Source organism: Chondrus crispus, genomic scaffold (genome assembly GCF_000350225.1).
Source record: "Chondrus crispus Stackhouse genomic scaffold, scaffold_183, whole genome shotgun sequence".
NCBI lineage: Eukaryota > Rhodophyta > Florideophyceae > Gigartinales > Gigartinaceae > Chondrus > Chondrus crispus.
In genome coordinates, this window is record NW_005179054.1 from 136,868 (window position 1) to 154,043 (window position 17,176).

General features: G+C 49.4%; 4 protein-coding genes; 1 reads left to right on the forward strand and 3 right to left on the reverse strand.

Moving 5' to 3' along the window:
* Position 1: 1 nt before the first annotated feature.
* Positions 2-2,897, reverse strand: CHC_T00003280001 (hypothetical protein). XM_005714396.1 is given in 2 exon segments: positions 2-107; positions 108-2,897. 1 exon segment carries the CDS (start codon positions 2,895-2,897, stop codon positions 108-110), a length of 2,790 nt encoding a protein of 929 aa, XP_005714453.1. The 3' UTR covers positions 2-107.
* Positions 2,898-3,921: 1,024 nt separating this feature from the next.
* CHC_T00008792001 (conserved GTP-binding protein of unknown function (Developmentally regulated GTP-binding protein 1)) lies at positions 3,922-5,214 on the forward strand. The gene is made up of 4 exons (XM_005714397.1): positions 3,922-3,996; positions 4,083-4,284; positions 4,388-4,986; positions 5,062-5,214. The coding sequence occupies exons 1-4, from the start codon at positions 3,922-3,924 to the stop codon at positions 5,212-5,214; spliced, it is 1,029 nt and encodes a 342-aa protein (XP_005714454.1).
* A 16-nt stretch (positions 5,215-5,230) lies between these two features.
* On the reverse strand, positions 5,231-6,761 carry CHC_T00008432001 (probable aspartate aminotransferase). XM_005714398.1 is given in 2 exon segments: positions 5,231-5,426; positions 5,427-6,761. The coding sequence occupies 1 exon segment, from the start codon at positions 6,759-6,761 to the stop codon at positions 5,427-5,429; it is 1,335 nt and encodes a 444-aa protein (XP_005714455.1). The 3' UTR covers positions 5,231-5,426.
* An 11-nt stretch (positions 6,762-6,772) lies between these two features.
* On the reverse strand, positions 6,773-7,087 carry CHC_T00003281001 (hypothetical protein). Its single transcript, XM_005714399.1, has one exon. It carries the CDS (start codon positions 7,085-7,087, stop codon positions 6,773-6,775), a length of 315 nt encoding a protein of 104 aa, XP_005714456.1.
* Positions 7,088-17,176: the final 10,089 nt, after the last annotated feature.

Genomic DNA, 17,176 nt, shown 5'->3' on the forward strand with positions numbered 1-17,176 from the left:
GCTCCAATTAAGAGGTGATGCCACTTCCAATATGTTTATGGATCTCCCTTGTCTTCCGCAACTAAAGCACAAAAGCAAATGAACACACTTTGCTATTCCACCACCGATCACGACACCAGTTCAAGGTCTGCGTCCACAAACCCGAACATCGTTTTCAACAAGTTGACTTGCTCCTTCGCTCGCGCGTCTACAACACCATCGGTAATCACGTCTGCCTGGAACAAAAGATACAACTCCCGTCTTTCCGAAACAGAAACGGCAGGTGCGTTGACCTTCGCGGGGAGTAGCTTTCCATACCGAAGCATGGTCTTCAGTTCAGCCACCGCTGACTCTGACCTGTCTTGTCTCAAACTGGCAGATGCCTGAACGAGATGAGACAGAGTACGGCGCTGAATACAAGCCAGCAGAATGTCCTTAGCTGCCGCGTCTTCGACTTGAAGACTCTTTTGCACTTCTTGGACAAGGTCCTGGTTGTCTGCTGCTAAGGCCCCAGTGTCAATTGCTGCATCGATCTCCACACCGAAGAGCTTGGCCCTTTGGTCTGCGGACACTTTCAAGTCCTTGACCAAATCTACATCCAGAAGGGCAGCCGTTTTGCGCAATTTCTTCACTGTCTCTGGCAATACCTTTGGTAGCGCATATATCTGTTCAAGCAACACAGATACTCTGTTATTCTTCGCATCCTTCAGGAGAGAAGCACAATGGTCTTCCTTCATGCTTAACATTTTCTGAATGTTGGACAAGAAATCGACATCTTTGTCTTCCAGAGGACCTTTCAGTAGTGACTGATTGATGTAATTCTTGTAAATCACGGTACCAATGTCTGAATGAATGTTGGAGATTTCGTCTTCTTGCATTCCCAAAATAGAGCCCAATTGGTCCAGGGCTGCAAACAAACGCTGCTTCTCCCCACGTGTTTGAGCACTGAAACACTGAATGACGTATTGCTTGTATAGTTCGTTGTAGACCTTTGGTTGGAGATCGCCCCGCAATGTGACTGGATACTTGGTAACGGTCTTCTTCTCTCCATCGACTTCAATTTCCTCTTCCTTTGCCAAGCCATTCCTGACATAAAAGTCCACTAGATTGGAGAGCTCAATTGGAAGACCGCCTGCATCGATACCCAACACTGCTCCAGCTCGTTTGATGTTCGGGTCATCACCAACATCACGTTCTTCGTTTTGGCCACGGAACGATTGGCGCTTCTCAAGTTGAGACATCGCTCTAGTCACGTAAAGGAGCATCCTCTGCTTGACGACTCTAAAGAATGCACCATCAGCGTCTTCCCTCGAGAGCCCCAAACGTTCTCGCAATCGCTCAAGACCACCCTTGTATTCATCGAGCATGATACCAGTAGGACCCATCGCCTCCGTCACAGACTGTTCATACACCGGACCCATGCACGACTTGTGTACTGGAGCTGCATCCTCTGGCGACAACCCCAGAAACTCTCTCAACACGAAGAGCTCCTGCGATTCGTGCTCTTGGAGGATTCGATTACCATCCACAAGTCTCGTAAGTTTGTTCCTGTAAATATCCAAATCAATGCTCTTGGACGTCTCGAGTGGCAGAGCTAAATCGTCCTTGATCTTGGTGATACCAGCCTTGCGCTCGTCGTCGAATGTACCAGCAGCTACTGCATCAGAGACAGCCTTCTTGTACACTGGTCCAGCAGCAGTCTTGAAAGCTTCAAGGGCGACCTCCTCCGTCAGCCCCAGCACGGCTCGTAATCTAGCCAATTGAGTCTCTTGTTCGGGACCAATGAGGCGGCTTTCTAGGCACTTTGAAAGATAGATACGATACATCTGACGTGGCTCCATGCGCGAAAGGACGCTGGCAACCTTCGGCATGTATGACTTGATAATTGCAGTCTCGTCCTGGACGTCATCATTGGACACCTTCAACAAGCCGACGATCCCTTCTGTATACTGTAGGAGCTCTTTCAGCTGGGTGATGCATCCGTTGACATTCTGAACACGCAGATACTTGCTCGCTGTGCGAATATGGTCGCTCGCCCTCTCGCTAATTTCTTTAGACATCGCGACCCTCGCAGCATCAGAAGGGAACGAGAGTTCCGACTGCCGCAGAGCCAGGCGGCCGTAGATGCTCGCGAAAGATTCCTCAGCCTTCTTAACCGCATCAAGAGCCTCACCGACCTCCATGCGATATACCGGCTCAGCAAGCGTTGTTAGCGTAGAGCTGGCTCTGTCGTCGCCAATCTTGAGCAACGTGCGTAACCGGGCGAGGGATTCATTGTCAACTTCGTTAAGCTTCCCCTTTTGTGATACAAGGGAGTCAACGCGATCTGCATACGCATCCGAGCGGATGCGTTCCGCCTGTATGTCCTTGACGCCCAAAGTCGCCTGAGCAGCCAAAAGATCCTCGCTACCAACTGACGAATCGACGCAAGCGCGGGCAACCACATCCTTATAAAATGGGAGCGCGACGCGTGCAACGCGCTCCTCGTATCTATCCTTGTTCATGGAAAAGAACTTGAACAACCTCGACTGCTCGTACCGGTAGGCCTCCTCGGTCTCCTTGTCCTCATACATGCGATCGGACAAGAAAAGGAGCTTATCCAGTTTTCTCTGGGCCGCGTCACGCTCGAAATCATCGTCCTCCGCATCCATGTAGACAACGTTGTTGCGATAAAACGCGCGGCAAGCTTCAAAGTGAGCGTCTCCAACGCTTGCGCCACCTAACCTAAAAGCGGCCTTCAGCCTACCCAGCTGGGAAATCTCCCCAAAGCTAACATCCGGGACGGCGACCATCGCGAGCAAGTACAGTTCGTACGTCGTCTCGCACATTTCCGTGAGGTCCTCGTCACTCAGGCCGAACTTGCCCTTCATCCCTTGCACCAGCGGCGGCAGCTCTGGATCGGCGAGCCCCTTTTCCATGAGCAATTTGGCGAGATACTTCCGGGCGGCCTTCTTCGGTCCATTTCGGAGCGTGACCACGCCCGCGGCGGCGACGGCGGCGCCCGCGACGGCGGCGCCGGGGCGGGCGATGCCGCGCGGCGGCGCCGCGGAAAAGGAGATGGCGGACGCGGCGAGGACGGTCGCGGCGGCCAGCAGGCCGCGCAGCGGCGGCGCGAGGGCGCCGAAGGCGACATCGGGCGCGGAGCCGACTTGGGCGTCGACGGCCGCCGCAGTGGCCGCTGCATTGTCGTCGGCCGACGCGCGCGGGACTGAGAGGGGCGGGCGTCGGCGCGACAGACGCAGCCGATCAAGCGCGGCGGACGGGCGTGAAAGGGGGAGCGAGAGGCCCGGGACGAAAGCGAGACGGGACGGAGCCATGATGCGGGGGGGCGGGGGGAATCGCGGGGGCGAATGCGGGGCGCGTCGACGAGTTCAAGAGTGCCGCCGTGATCTCGGCGTATTGGACAGTCGAGATGTGGTTTACGGAAAGTGTACTGTACCCTTCAAGGGTACAGTACACTTTCCGTAAACTAAGGGTAGTTGCCGGTTGAAACGGTCTTTCAGGCCAATCTCGACCAAATCTCTCGTTTTACACAGTATGGACGAATCATGTTTCAGTACGAGCGGCTTTTTCCTTACAGAGCTGGGTTGCTACAGCTACCATCATAGTAACCTGACGGCTGGGCTTAAAGCATAACAAGTGACACGTGGACCTTTTTTTTGGCCGTGCCAAGTAGCACACGTGTTCAATGAATGGCAGCTTGCTACGGTAGACGCTTCCATGCCCCCTTCACCCCGATCACCATCAAAATCCCGACGAGCATCTTCCCCGTCTGGCAGTCTCAGCATTCCATACCGCTCCTTCGCTCTCTCCTTTCAGTTCGACAGACAGAAACCTGAAAGTCTCCACTCCTCAAATCCATCTTCTGTCATCGCGCTTCTTGCGGCCCGTTGCATACCCAGACCAAACTCTCAGCGTCCAGAACAAGATCCTGACTTCAACATGGGGGTCCAAGAACGCATCAAAGATATCGAAACAGAGATGTCCCGCACGCAGAAGAACAAAGCCACAGAAGGTGTAAGTTCTCCACATTCATCCCCACTTCCTCTCTTCCAACCACTGTCCGCAACTATTCTGACCACCGCGTTCCCCCGTCCGCGCAGCATCTTGGCATTTTAAAAGCCAAGCTCGCACGCCTCCGGCGCGAAGCCCTGGAAGGTCCCAAGTCGGGCGGAAACGCCGCGGAGAGAGGATTCGAGGTCGTCAAGTACGGAGATGCACGCGTCGCCGTCGTCGGCTTCCCATCAACGGGAAAGAGTACATTCCTCAGCGCTGTCACCGAGACGGAGAGCGAGGCTGCCAACTGTGCGTATATATCCCCATCCACTCTCGAAGACAACGTCCGCTCGATGCATGCCATGTCTGACCTGATTTCACACCCGCACACAACTCCATCCGGTCCGCACAGACGAATTCACAACCCTCACATGCGTGCCGGGTATCCTCACCCACAAAGGCGCCACCATCCAGCTGTTAGATCTCCCCGGAATCATTGAGGGCGCCTCGCAGGGCAAAGGCCGTGGCCGCCAGGTCATTGCTGTAGCTCGCTCAGCCGATCTCATTCTACTCATGCTAGACGCCACCAAGTCCGACATCCAACGCACCTTGCTTGAGAGAGAGCTCGAGGCCGTTGGTATTCGTCTTAACAAGACCCCGCCCGATGTATACTTCAAGCCGAAGAAATCAGGCGGCATTGCTTTCACCGCCACTTTGCCCTTGACTCATATTACAGAATCTGTGTGCAGGAACATTCTCAAAGAGTATAAGATACATAACGCTGATGTCGTCATTCGCCAGGATATCTCCATCGACGAGATGATTGATGTTATCGATGATAATAGGCAATACATTCGGTGTCTGTATTTGTACAGCAAGGTGGATGCGGTCTCGCTGGAGGAGGTCAATCGTCTCGCCCATCAAGAAAACTCTGTCGTCATGTCTTGCTACCTCAAGCTCAATCTAGAGTATGTCATCGAGCAGATCTGGGAGCATCTAGGCCTTTGCCGCGTATATACGAAGAAGCAAGGCGCCCCACCTGACTTCAAAGAACCTATTGTATTACGCGGAGGCAGCAAAGTGGAGGACGCATGCAAGTCCATTCACAGAAGTCTCGCAGATCCATCGCAGTTCCGTTACGCGCTCGTATGGGGAAGGTCAACAAAACATGATCCACAACGGGTCGGCCTCCAGCACAAGCTCACTGATGAAGACGTACTTCAAATCATGTCCAAGTGACCACTTAAAGCATTCATTCGTCTCCCACGCCAACGCTGTGTCAGATTTACAGAAGACTGATGCACCCCTGGTGAACCTAAGCTATCTCTACGGACTCGCGGAACGCAATGGAATCGTCAAACGAGCCAGGAGCTGCAACCTCGGCCCTCCATGTATCTACGGTAATGACTCAGACGTACAGCTCCAAGCCTGCATCAGGTGTCCCTACGCATCTATGCGGCTGGGACACCGGCATACATAGCGCGCAATCTCTTGCAGGCCTCCTCACACGCTTCCCGAGGAGCAAATGCACTCAGACGGAGGTAACCCTCTCCGCCTGGGCCAAACCCAGCACCAGGGATCGTGACGACTTGCGCCTTATCAAGGATCTCCGAGAAAACGTCCCAGCTCTTCTTCCCAGGGAAACCAACCCAGATATAAGGCGCATCAGTCCCACCATAAACCTTGAAGCCAAGTTCCAGCATGGTCTTGCGCAGAACAGCAGCATTGCCGAGGTAGTAGGCAATCAGATCCTCAATTTCCTTACGACCGCTATCTTCCAAGCATGCAAGCCCCCCGTTCTGGGAGATGCTGCTCGCACCATTAAAGCACGTTGACATGATGCGATTGAAGTCGTCACGAACGGCACTTCCATCTGCAAATTTGAGCTCATCAGGAACGATAACCCAGCCAAGACGCACACCCGTAAATCCAGCATACTTGGAAAACGAGTTGACCTCGATCGAGCAGTCCCTGGCGCCTGGGATCTCGTAGATACTAGTAGGGACGTCTGGGTTGTTAATGAAGGGAGCGTAGGCAGCATCGTAAATGATTATACTTCCATTCTTCTTCGCAAAGTTGACCAGTTGTGTTAATTGTTCGCGGGTGGCAGCAGCACCCGTGGGGTTGTTCGGGGAGCAAAAGAAGATGAGATCTGTGCGCTTGACCTTAGACAGATCCGGGAAGAAGTCGTTCTCCGCATCGCATTGCATGTATTGAATTCCTTCAAACTGACCCTTGCTCTCATCATAAAGGCCTGTCTGCCCCATCATAACCGATGTATCGACGTAAACTGGGTAACTCGGATCCTGGACGGCAACGGTCGCGGTGGCACCGAAGACCTGTTGCAGTCTAGAAATATCGCATTTCGCACCGTCTGAAACGAAAACCTCGTCCGACTTAACGGTCCCCTTGTACAAAACCTGAGCAATTTTCTCCCTGAGAGGACCCATGCCTTGCTCAGCACCATAACCCGAGTACCCTTCCTCCGTGCCGAGCTTTGAAGCTCCGCCGACAAGCCCGGAGCAAATGTGTTCCGGGATCGGCATCGTGGTATCCCCAACGCCAAGCGAAATGATATCTGCACCAGGGTTCTGCTCCAGGTATGCACGGCGCCGGCGACCGATCTCAGGAAACAGATATCCAGCCTGCAGCTTCTTGAGATTTGCATTGCGCGGGACGGCAGAAGCAATGGGAGTTGTGCGCACGGCAGAACGCGACCGTCGCGAAAACGATGCGGCTTTGACATTAGTGCCGATAAACGTCGATGGGAAGGAGATGAAAGCCATACTGGGTCGGATTATCTAGCAAAATCGGAACACGGGTGCGTGGATGACAGCTTTGGCGGTTGTCGAAGATGTGATCGATGCCGGGGAGATGGAGCTCTGGTCTGCAGAATGACAATAGGAAGCGGTTCAGTGCCCCTGCGAGGATGATAGCCTATCCAGAGGCGTTTAATTCGCGGAGTTTTGCAAGAATTTGATATGGATCGCAATGTACATTGTCCAGGAGACCAGGCTCGTTTCCAGCAGGGCAGACCATGCTTTACAGTAGCTGCAGTATGCAGGCAAACTACTGTAGCAGCGTTAGCATAGCTACTGTAGCTAGTGAACATAGCATTACGTCAATCACTGCGCAGATTGCTTGATCCATCGCCGAGCACACCCCTTTTCCTTCAGTTTAGAGTTCACAATTTCATAACATCATGTGTGCATCTCCGATGCGGGCAACCGTTTTGACGACGGGAAACCCCCCAGCGATGCCGCCGGTATGATAAATCCTAACTTTCAATTAAAACAGTCCACCGCCCGAAGTGAAACTCCCACCTCTCTCAGACACCCGATAACGCAAAGGAAGATGTAAGCCAGGATGTCTGTAAAAGTATTGTCAGAAAAGGAGGATCCATTCCCAAAACATCCTTAGACTCAATACTACACTACATTGAAACCGCCATTGCACCCTGCATATGCATTTTTGCATTCTGCTGGAAACTTTTAGGAAACAAACGACAAACATACAATAACCAACCAGACCTCCGAAAATAACACTACACAAATACCTAACCATATCGAAGAGCATACTTTGCGTCGAAGTCCCCAAGTCTTCGGAGAGCCCAACCTATATACCCGACCCAACGTTTTATCTGGACCCAACGTCGTCGAAGAGTCCACTTTTTTCTGGAACCAACCTCTTCGTAGGCCCCAACCTCTTTAAAGGGCCCAACTTTTGCAGGTTCCATCATTTATTCACGTATCTTGAAGACCCCACCTCGTCCAATGCCTCACTTTGTGTCGAAGACCCAACCCAACCTCTTGGGAGTCCCAAGTGGTCAGCCCAACGCTTCTACACTATCGAACTCTTTAGAGGTCCCAACCTGTATGCGACCCAACGTTTCATCAGGACCCGACCTCGTCAAAGAGCACCTTTTGTGTCGAAGGACTGTCGAAGACCCAACTTCTTCGGAGGGCCCGACCTCTTTGAACGGCCCAACTTGTGCGGGACCCAACCTCGTTGAAAAACACGCTTTGTGCCGAAGACTCAATTGTCTAAGACCCAACGTCTTCGGACATCCCAACCTCTTCGGACGGCCCAACTTGTGCAGGACCCACCCTCGTCGAAGAGCACACTTTGTGCCGATGACCCAACTGTCGAAGACCCAACGTCTTCGGAGGGTGTGGTACAACGACCGATCCGCGGTCGGTGTACAGTAGGAGCGGCCGCGCGCAGCGGGCACGGGGCACCGTGGCCCACGTGTAATACGCATGATTACCGAACGGGCGCAGCAAGTGACAGGTGTACGCCTGGGTACACGTGTAGTGTAAGGAACCGTGTGGGGATAATGCGCGCGCAGTGTAATGCAAGCGCGTAGTGTGAGGATCCGTGCGGTAGTGTAATGACGGCGCTAGATTTTCAATCGCGTACAGTACCTGGTCCACAGTAAGTGACAGGTACTGTATTGGACAGGTGTCCCGGGCGTCCCTCTGAGGGGTTAAGACCTGGACACCGTCCTCGCAGTAAACACGGGGGGCAGACTTGCCCCCCTCCCTTTCGCGCCTACGTACTACCGTTTCGGTATTCTCTCGCGCGTTGGCTTCTAACCCCTTACCGGTCGTCTCCGATCTAGCACCTCGGGACGACTGCGCGTAACCGGCCAGTGTGCCACTCTCTTTTCGCAAGTCCGACCGTTCGGTAACCGCGCGCCGCGCGTCTCGCGTCGCGAGCTCCCTCGGCTCATCCTCCGAGCCTCTCGCCCGCTAGGGTTTGAGGAGAGTTGTACCACAGAGGGCCCAACCTCTTTGAAGGGCCCAACTTGTGCAGGACCCAACCTCGTCGATGAGCACACATTTTGTCGAAGACCCAACGTCTTCGGAGGGCCCAACGTCTTTGAAGGGCTCAACGTGTGCAGGGCCCACGTTTCTTCAGGTTTTTTGAAGACCCCCCCTCATCGAACGCCCAACTGTTCTGCAGAGAAGAACCTATTTATGGGGAACATATCGTCTTCACAGTGTAATCCTTCGTTTACTGGCAACACAATGCGTATACGTCCATGGCTAGCTCTATTTTTAAATGCTCTTAAACGTTTCACAATCGGACCATGTCTAATCAGACCATGTCTTCTTTAGTTGTTAATATTTTCATAATTTGTCATGCTCGATAGCATTATATATACACCCTGCGGTATTATCTAAGGATACATTAGTACTACTGTCTCCTTTAAATTCTCCATCAGTTTTACGTGTACGGAACTATAAGGAGTAGAGTTTTGCAAGAACTGTTCTAAGCTCATCATAGCGATACATATCAACCATGGACGAGAGTTCTAGCCGTCTGCAGCTGAATGGCAAAAGAAGCCTAAGTGATTGTTAGTTTTGTCTTTAATCAACGCCTTTTGAGATTTTGTCGTCAAGATCTCTTTCAAGATCATAACTGTCATTTTCTTGATTCCACAGTACGCTATGACATTTCATGAGTTGAATCACGAACTTCACAGTATATTACTTTCACAGTGAAATTTGCATTACAGTTTTATGATAGAAGAGTAGGTCAAAGGTTCTTACGGATAGCAAAGCAAGAAGACTCTTTCGCCATCATAACTATCAGGCCCTGCATTTGAAGAGAACGGGACTACAAGGGGTTATAATCATCTTACGTGTGTAAGTACGATCACGTTTAAGGATCAAGGTGTAATCATGAAGTCATCAGATTCTGAATAACTGATTGTAGCAACCAGTATGCGATGAAATTCCATTCAAAACTTTCTCGAATCTTCTCTAGACGTTTTTCCGCTAGAGTAGTCCTAAATACAAGGCTTTCAATTGAAATTATGAACATCAAACGCAAAATTTACATTCATATACAGAGAAAGGCACCTCTGACGTAATGGTGGACTGCCATTTGTGTTCAATTTGTGATTGTCAGAAATAATACAAACAGAGGTGCTTTTTTACGAAATACATGAATAGAATCGTGCGCTCCTGAAACAAATTTAGGTTTACTTGGTAGGTAAACACCATCGGAAACAGTTCTCTAATGATTCGTGGGTTGCATAGAAAAGAATAACTCATTCGTTCCAAAAGCAGTAAACCCAAGCAAGGCGTACGAGTTGTGAACGTCTTCCAAGCCCACGTATTTCAACATTTCTGTCAGGCTCTCCCATGAGAATGCCCTGTAGAGAAAGAACAAATCTCGTCGCAGAACGTAGTAGTAGTACCCCGCTCCCCCTCTACGCGCGCTGTGCTCAGCCAATCCATAGAATCCACACTTCTCGCCCATGCCCCGTAAAAGACGGGCGTACGAACTGCCATCCAATTTAGTACCGCCTTGAAGGACGTTAGACTTCACTTGAACGAAGAGGTTTCCACTGCATACAGCGTGGGATCTTAAGACACAGAACCACCCCATGAGTGCTCGTAAGCCACAAATGGACACATCTACAGCTTTAGAAAATCTGAAGTAAGTGTAACTTGTTTTCCGGTTCTTAGTAATTGGAAGAACTCCAACAATTGGTGAATCAATTGTGTTCCCAGTGAAGCAGAAGTCTTTCACCTTGAGCGCTAACATTTCCGAACCTCTTGATACGGAGCTAAACTGCATCATATTCAAGCAAGCGACTTGAAGCTCGGAGTAGTTGACTGTCGGGTCTCTTCTAATAGCAGCAGGTAGCTGATCTTCGACAAATCTGTAGTAAAGAGCTCTGACATCCTCATGAGTTTCTTGGTAGGCCCTTCTCGTTATATTTGCACGAGATATGCGCTGCGCTTCATCCAATCGGTTTATTAAGGACTGCAGGTCAGGAGACTTGCCAGGGTTACCAGTAAAGGATCCATCTGGGAGTCTGACATACTCTCCATCTATTCCTCTTCGTCTCCAGTAGGACACTACAGCACTTTTGATTGCGCCTCCTGTTGACTTTGCTTTAAGTCCCTCGAAACCATCTTCTCGCGGACCACACCTTGCGATGATAAGAGCACAAGCTACAAAAACAGGATCAGATTCCTTTTTTCTTGTAGGCGAGCAATCAAGCTCATCAACGTTAGCGCCAAGTGCCACCAGCCATTCATGGTACAATTGAGCGGATGACTTGTATCGTTTCTGAGACGACTCAGAAGTTGGATTGCGGGCGATCCGTTCTGCAATTATACCTGCGTCAATATTTGGCTCCATTTTGTACCGAGTTGAGCGTCAGAAGTCGAAGATCGTAAGCCGTTCTGGGGGAAATCATAGGCTTTGCAAACGTTTCAACTGTCGGTTACAAATAAATATTTCAGAAAATTAAGTTTCCGTTGTTGCCCTTCATTTGACATCTGAGCGACAGCTTTCCAGTCCTGAAGGTATCTCTGTACACTCTCGTTCCCGTACCCTTCAGCATAGTGTTCTTTCAAGTCTACCACAGCGGTTTGTCACGTCTCAGAATGGGATACAGAGAGAAATCTCATCGCCGGATCAGTCTCGCTCAAACCGCACCTACAGATCGCCAAGTACAAAGAATCCGGGCAGTAGCTGAGGTATTCAAATCTTTTTCTGATAAAAGTGAGAAGTTCGCTCTTTCAGATCCAACAGCATCACAAAATGGAATGCAGCAGCAGCTTTGTCCGATACAAGCTCTTCCAGAAGGGTTTCTATCATATGAAAGCGACTTGCGACCTAACCCGCTGTTCGAGGCGAGAGGATCTAAAATTCTCGATACTTTTCAGGAGTCCTTACTCTTGTTGACCTCGGCAGTGAAGTCCACGGAACCATTGTATCATCCGCAAGGGACCCATCCAGTCACCGGTCAAGCTCTACCTCCATTGCTTAATTGTCCTACGAGACTTGCCACAGGAGAGGATATCGCATCACTTTCAAACACCATATCACAGTCATCTTTTGCCTTCCAAGTCATCAACAACAATTATCATGTTTCCACCCTGCATTCTGGATCGCTCAAACACCCGGGAGCAGTAAAAGGGGTAAAAGATTTCACAGCGAAACAGAAATTGGAAGGTTTAAAGAACAAAAGAGAGATAGAGAAAAAACGAAGCACAAAATGCCAGTCGAAGACGCTGACACAGCTCACATTTCAACCTCCCACTTCAAGTACAGTGAGAAAAGCTGAGATACCACGTTGCTCGGACACTGTGGCTAGCATATTGAGGTGGTGGGTGAGGCCTGATCCAGTGGTAGCGCTTGAGAAAGCACTTATGGAATGGTCTGTATACGAAAGAAACCGAAAATTGCTCAAGAATGGAAAACAAGTTTCTAGTAAGGCGCTCTACGCGAAACGCAAAACGATAGCAATGGCTTTCTTTCATTTTTGTAGCGAAAGGTCTGTCAAGGAGTACGAAAAAGCTTTCACATCGTTATCCGAGTCAAAAATGATAAAACAGAACTATGGTTTGTCATGCGCTTATAGCAAAAGTAATGATCTCAAAAAACTGTTCAACGAACAATTCAAATGGATAGAATGGACGAAAAACGTACTAAGGAAAGATGATGTCAAATCAGCACTGTGGAAGTAGACAACAAAGATAATAAAATACTTTGTTACTTTCATTTGATTATTCAAATAGTGCTACAATCTACGAATTCTTGAGGATTTGTCACAGCTCATGACGAACCCAATGCGTTTTCTTTTATGATCAAATGATGTAGCCAGATTAAGGCTTTAACTCTGGACTCATTATGCACCTCGACTTTAATTCTCACTTCCAAAATGTTTGTTGATGGAAGCCTTCAGAGAAGAGAGGTGCGCATTCTTCTTTTCAGGCACATGGCGAATAAGCTCGTGGTTCTCGTGTGTCAACAGCGCACGAACGCTCCAACCCGATTCACTTGTGAGACGTCGAGCCACGATTTGACAGGGACATTTGCAATATTTTCCATAGCGTAAACAGCGAAGTCTAGTCCTTCCAATGTACTTACCGGTTCCATTCTTATATTTTCTTGTGAAGACTCTTCCAAAGACATGCCCTTCGTCGAACCGATCTCCTACAAATGATGTAAGGTTAGCTACATGCTTTTCTTCTACTTTTCCAATTCTTCCTTTCTTAGGTTGAGCTTCGCCGTACTTGTTTCGTTTATTTGCGTTCGAAGTCTTCAAAAGAGAGATAGGCCGACTGTGAGTATTTTGTCTCCCATTTCCAGAGTCATTAGCTCTATTCCCTGGCTCGAAGTTGACTCCTGCCAGCGTCACATTTTCTCGTATATGAGAAGGCTGTAAGTCTACTCCCTCAATAAAAACGTAATCATGCAATAGCAAAGAACTAATGTCGCAGCCAGAGATTTTGATGGTTTCAAACGTAGGTTTATCACACATCAACTTAGGGCTGTGGATTTGTGGATTTGAAGTTGTAAAGGAATATGAAGCGCTCCTAGGCGTGTTTTGCTTGTGGAAAGAGGGAAGAATCTCGCAATCGATCTCGTCTGAGGTCTCTTCTTCTTCGATATCCCAAATTCCACACAAAGAACCAAGGGAGTCCTCATTCGTCGGTTCAACTACGGGTGTTATTGGCATGATTTCATGGTCATCCCCTTTTTTGATGATGTCAGAGTCAGATGGGTGTTGCTCTTTCAATGCGTGCTTCGAATCTTGAGAATCTTTCTTGGAAATATCCACATTTCGCCTACCTTCCAGACGAAGGCTTCGTCTTCTTTCGCTGTTGTATGATACAACTCGACAGTCCGATATCTTTATGCTTCCGAAGTGCTTTATTGCGCGGAGTGTCATAGTCAAAAGGGCTCGAACACAAGCCTGACGAAAGATTTCGGACAACTTTTTACTTCTCTTTTTAAATGTTTCTACTGGCATGAATCCTCTCTTCACACAGAAGTTGGAAGCAGCCGATAGGACATAAAACCCACAGCTAAATCCATCCAATTGCTCTTTGTAGTTTAATGTGTCAAGGGCATGGTTCTCAGTGGCAACAGTAAACTTTATCTTTGGGAAAATATGGCAAAGATAACACTGAAGAGTCTCAAGAATTCCGGCTGGTGGCTGCCACCTCAGGCTGTCACCATAGTAGATTCGAACATGTTTACAGTGCTCTACACCAGCAGGTACCGCAGCTACGTATCCCCAATGCCCACAATCCGACGTGCTCATATGTATCGGAACAAAAAGGGTTGGAGGAAGCGCGAACTTTTCTGAAGAAGAATATATGTATCCATCTGTGAGAGTTTTAATTATTATCATGCTAAGCTTACGGGATTTGTCTTTCTGTCGTAGATTATTCTCTCCTGTCAAAGTTATTCCAAGATGGGTAGTTCCAATCAGTGTTCTTTCCTCGGGCTCAAACTGACCCAAACCGGCGTCAAGCAGCATGCTATGGAGTAGCTTTCCGGCGGAAGTGCAATCTATCCAGCTAGAACCACTGTCTCCTGCAAGCTCTTGCCTTAGATTATGATCCAAAAACTCCTGCAGGGCACTCTCATCATCTTCTTTTTGTGAAGCGCCCATAATAGAAGGACGAGGAAACAGATTTCTCCTTGAAGCGTTTCTCATGAAAGTGAGAATCCTTCGACGGCGCTTTCTATCCTGTTGGTTGCAGTTGTTTCCGCCCCGCTTTTTACCCCGCGATGAAGGGGAGGAGTAATTATTTCCTCGAGGGCATCGTAAACTGCTCGTCAACAGTGGCCTCATTCCCTAGGTGTACTCTTCGGAAGTTGTACCTCCTAACCGGACGGCAGCCGCCTGATCTTCGTTAGCACAACTGAGTACACCTTCTCACTTCTAGACTTGAGCGGTCTTGTAGCTTGATTCTTCGGAGCGGTGAAAGCGTTGCGATCCGCAAACCTGGGCGCAAACCTCTCCAGCGTGAGACCTGTCTCAACGCTGTAAAACGGCAACAAAAGTTGCCGTGGGTAAGCTTCTTGGTAGAGTAGATAAATAACTTGGTGACGTAGTGGGGTGGACTGGGTAATGAAATAGTGAAGTTGCCTTGGTTGATGTGGTTGGTGTGTCGTTGGAAATGAGAGCAAGAGAAAAATCGGACAGAGGCCGACGCAGCTTTTGTACAGGTCGAACTGGAAATTAAAAACAGGAAACATATTTCAAGTTGGACCTAAAACATTTTGAATAATTAAATTTTGAAACTAAAACTTCTAATTTGGAGAAAATGGGAAATGTAGACGGGGGAACATACAGAAAAGGCCGGTACTAGACCTCGTAAGCAATTTTATTTTACTAACCAGTTCGGCTAGACGGTATCTTTGCCGAAGCCTTCTTCTTGGCTGATGCCTTTCTTCTAGCTCTCTTCTGTGACTTAGAAAGGCCTGCGCTCTCTTCTTTAGCTCGCTTGGCATGCCTAGCCCTTTTTCCACTTCTATTTTTTCTCGTACGATTTCCAGTGCGCTTGGAAAGCTCCAACATAGCTTCTTGAACTTGTTGGTCGCGTTCGTCAACAGATTGAGTCAAAAAAGTGGTTTCCTTGAGTAAAGTATTAAAGACCAAGTTCTCAATTCGAATTTTCTTCTTCTTCCTTATCCTGTCTGCGAGCCTGTTCATTTCTTCTGCCTTTTCATCATCTTCTTCATTTATCCACTCGCGCCAAAGTGATCCCGTATACCCAAGCTCCCCGTTCCAGCTTACCTCATCTTCAGTTAGGAACTCCGGTTCTTTCTCCCCGGTATTGGCTTCTGTAATAGCGGCCAGTGCTTCAGGGTATGATTCGCCCTGCATCCATTCCGTATCTCTCCCAGGAGTTGGTGGCCTCTCGAGAACCTCATCGCCTGTCTCGAACTGGTCACGGTAGCTCTCTAACTTCGCATTAAATCGCTCCGATACCTGAAGCAAAGTAGAAAGAAGGGAATAGGGTGCTTTTACTTCACGGTCTCCTTGAAAGTTGACTGCTTTTATAAAAGAATCTCTAACTTTAGAAGAAACAAATCTACCAAAGGCCGCTTCTTCACACAATTTTGCGTGCGAGAGCTGCTTTCCTCTTGAAGAAGAGGGTCTGGTAGACATGAAGAAAGATACTGTAGACCGTAAAGCAAAGAGATAGAAAGCCCAAAGCTACACCGGAAGTCTGAAAAACTAGCAAAAACCAGTAATGTCCACCGGCCCAATAAAGCAAAGACGATGAAGAGCACAAAAAACAAGGCGAAAAGATCCAATACTCGGACAAAACGAGTGCTGGTATCAACAGAAACTGCTCTAGCGAAGAGGCAGTTGTGGAATATAGATCAAATTCCAAAACAACGAGGCGACCCGAACGGTGAGAATAAGAAAAAAACCCGCAACAGTGATGCCGACAAGCGAAATGATATATCAGCACTGGGATCGACGAATATAGGCGAATAGGTAGTGGCACGAGGCCAAAGAAGCTCCGAAGTGAGCCAACGACACAGCAACGGCGTCCACGATAGGTAGTAGAGCTGCAGGCGAGGTTCCAAGGTGACAATCACAGTAAACCTTCCGCCACTCCCACGTGAGTTCAAACTCGAACGTAGTAAAACGACAGAGTCGTGGGCAGAAGATGGGTTTTGCGCGACGGCAAAGCGGAATTGAGAGAACTGGAAGGAGTAGAGCAAAGAGAGAAAGGCCGAACGAGAAACAGCAGTACGGAGTGGTGGTGGGATGGGTGCTGCCGCCGCCGGAGCGGGGGTGAACGGACGGACTATTTGTATGCACGGACTATTTGTTTGCGTCGAGTGGCTGTAATTACTATCAGCCTCAGGGCCCAACTTGCACTACCTCTTGGGCCAAACTTGCACTACCTCTGCCCCATGCCGGGTCCGGGGGCCCAAGTGTACAGGCCCAACCTGCGCTAACTCAGCCCCATGCTGGGTCCAAGTGTACAGGGCCCATCGTTGTCCAAGTGTGTAGGCCCAACCCCTGCATGCACTACTAGTGTTGGGCCCAAGTGTACGGGCCCAACCTGCACTACCTCTGTCCCATGCTGGGTCCAAGTGTACAGGGCCCATCGTTAGGTTACTAGGAGTTACTTGTTGTTGGGCCCTGCACACACAGTACAGTACTGTATGTAGGACTACTGTACAGTACGTGTGCATTGCACCGCCGAGCGAGTGGGTTTCTCTGGGGTGTTTCTCTGCACATAAAATATAGCTTTTACGGGTCAATTAGGGGGTTTCGGGCGGAGTTGCCCGCGCGGCAGGATTCAAGCATCATCGCGACGTAGTACTAAAGATTAACCAATATTCGATTTACAGCAGCTGGGGTTGGCCACTGCTCGCCGTGTGGGCGGTGGGCGGCGGGGGCTGGTGCGTC

What these genes read in the sequence shown, in the direction of transcription:
- CHC_T00003281001 (XM_005714399.1), bottom strand. Translation starts at nt 7,087, where the DNA reads ATGTTCACTAGCTACAGTAGCTATGCTAACGCTGCTACAGTAGTTTGC.
- CHC_T00008792001 (XM_005714397.1), top strand. Translation starts at nt 3,922, where the DNA reads ATGGGGGTCCAAGAACGCATCAAAGATATCGAAACAGAGATGTCCCGC. An exon ending in AGAACAAAGCCACAGAAGGT is followed by an intron (nt 3,997 to 4,082) that starts GTAAGTTCTCCA and finishes CCGTCCGCGCAG; the next exon opens with CATCTTGGCATTTTAAAAGC. An exon ending in AGCATCTAGGCCTTTGCCGC is followed by an intron (nt 4,987 to 5,061) that starts GTATATACGAAG and finishes AGCAAAGTGGAG; the next exon opens with GACGCATGCAAGTCCATTCA.
- CHC_T00008432001 (XM_005714398.1), bottom strand. Translation starts at nt 6,761, where the DNA reads ATGGCTTTCATCTCCTTCCCATCGACGTTTATCGGCACTAATGTCAAA.
- CHC_T00003280001 (XM_005714396.1), bottom strand. Translation starts at nt 2,897, where the DNA reads ATGGAAAAGGGGCTCGCCGATCCAGAGCTGCCGCCGCTGGTGCAAGGG.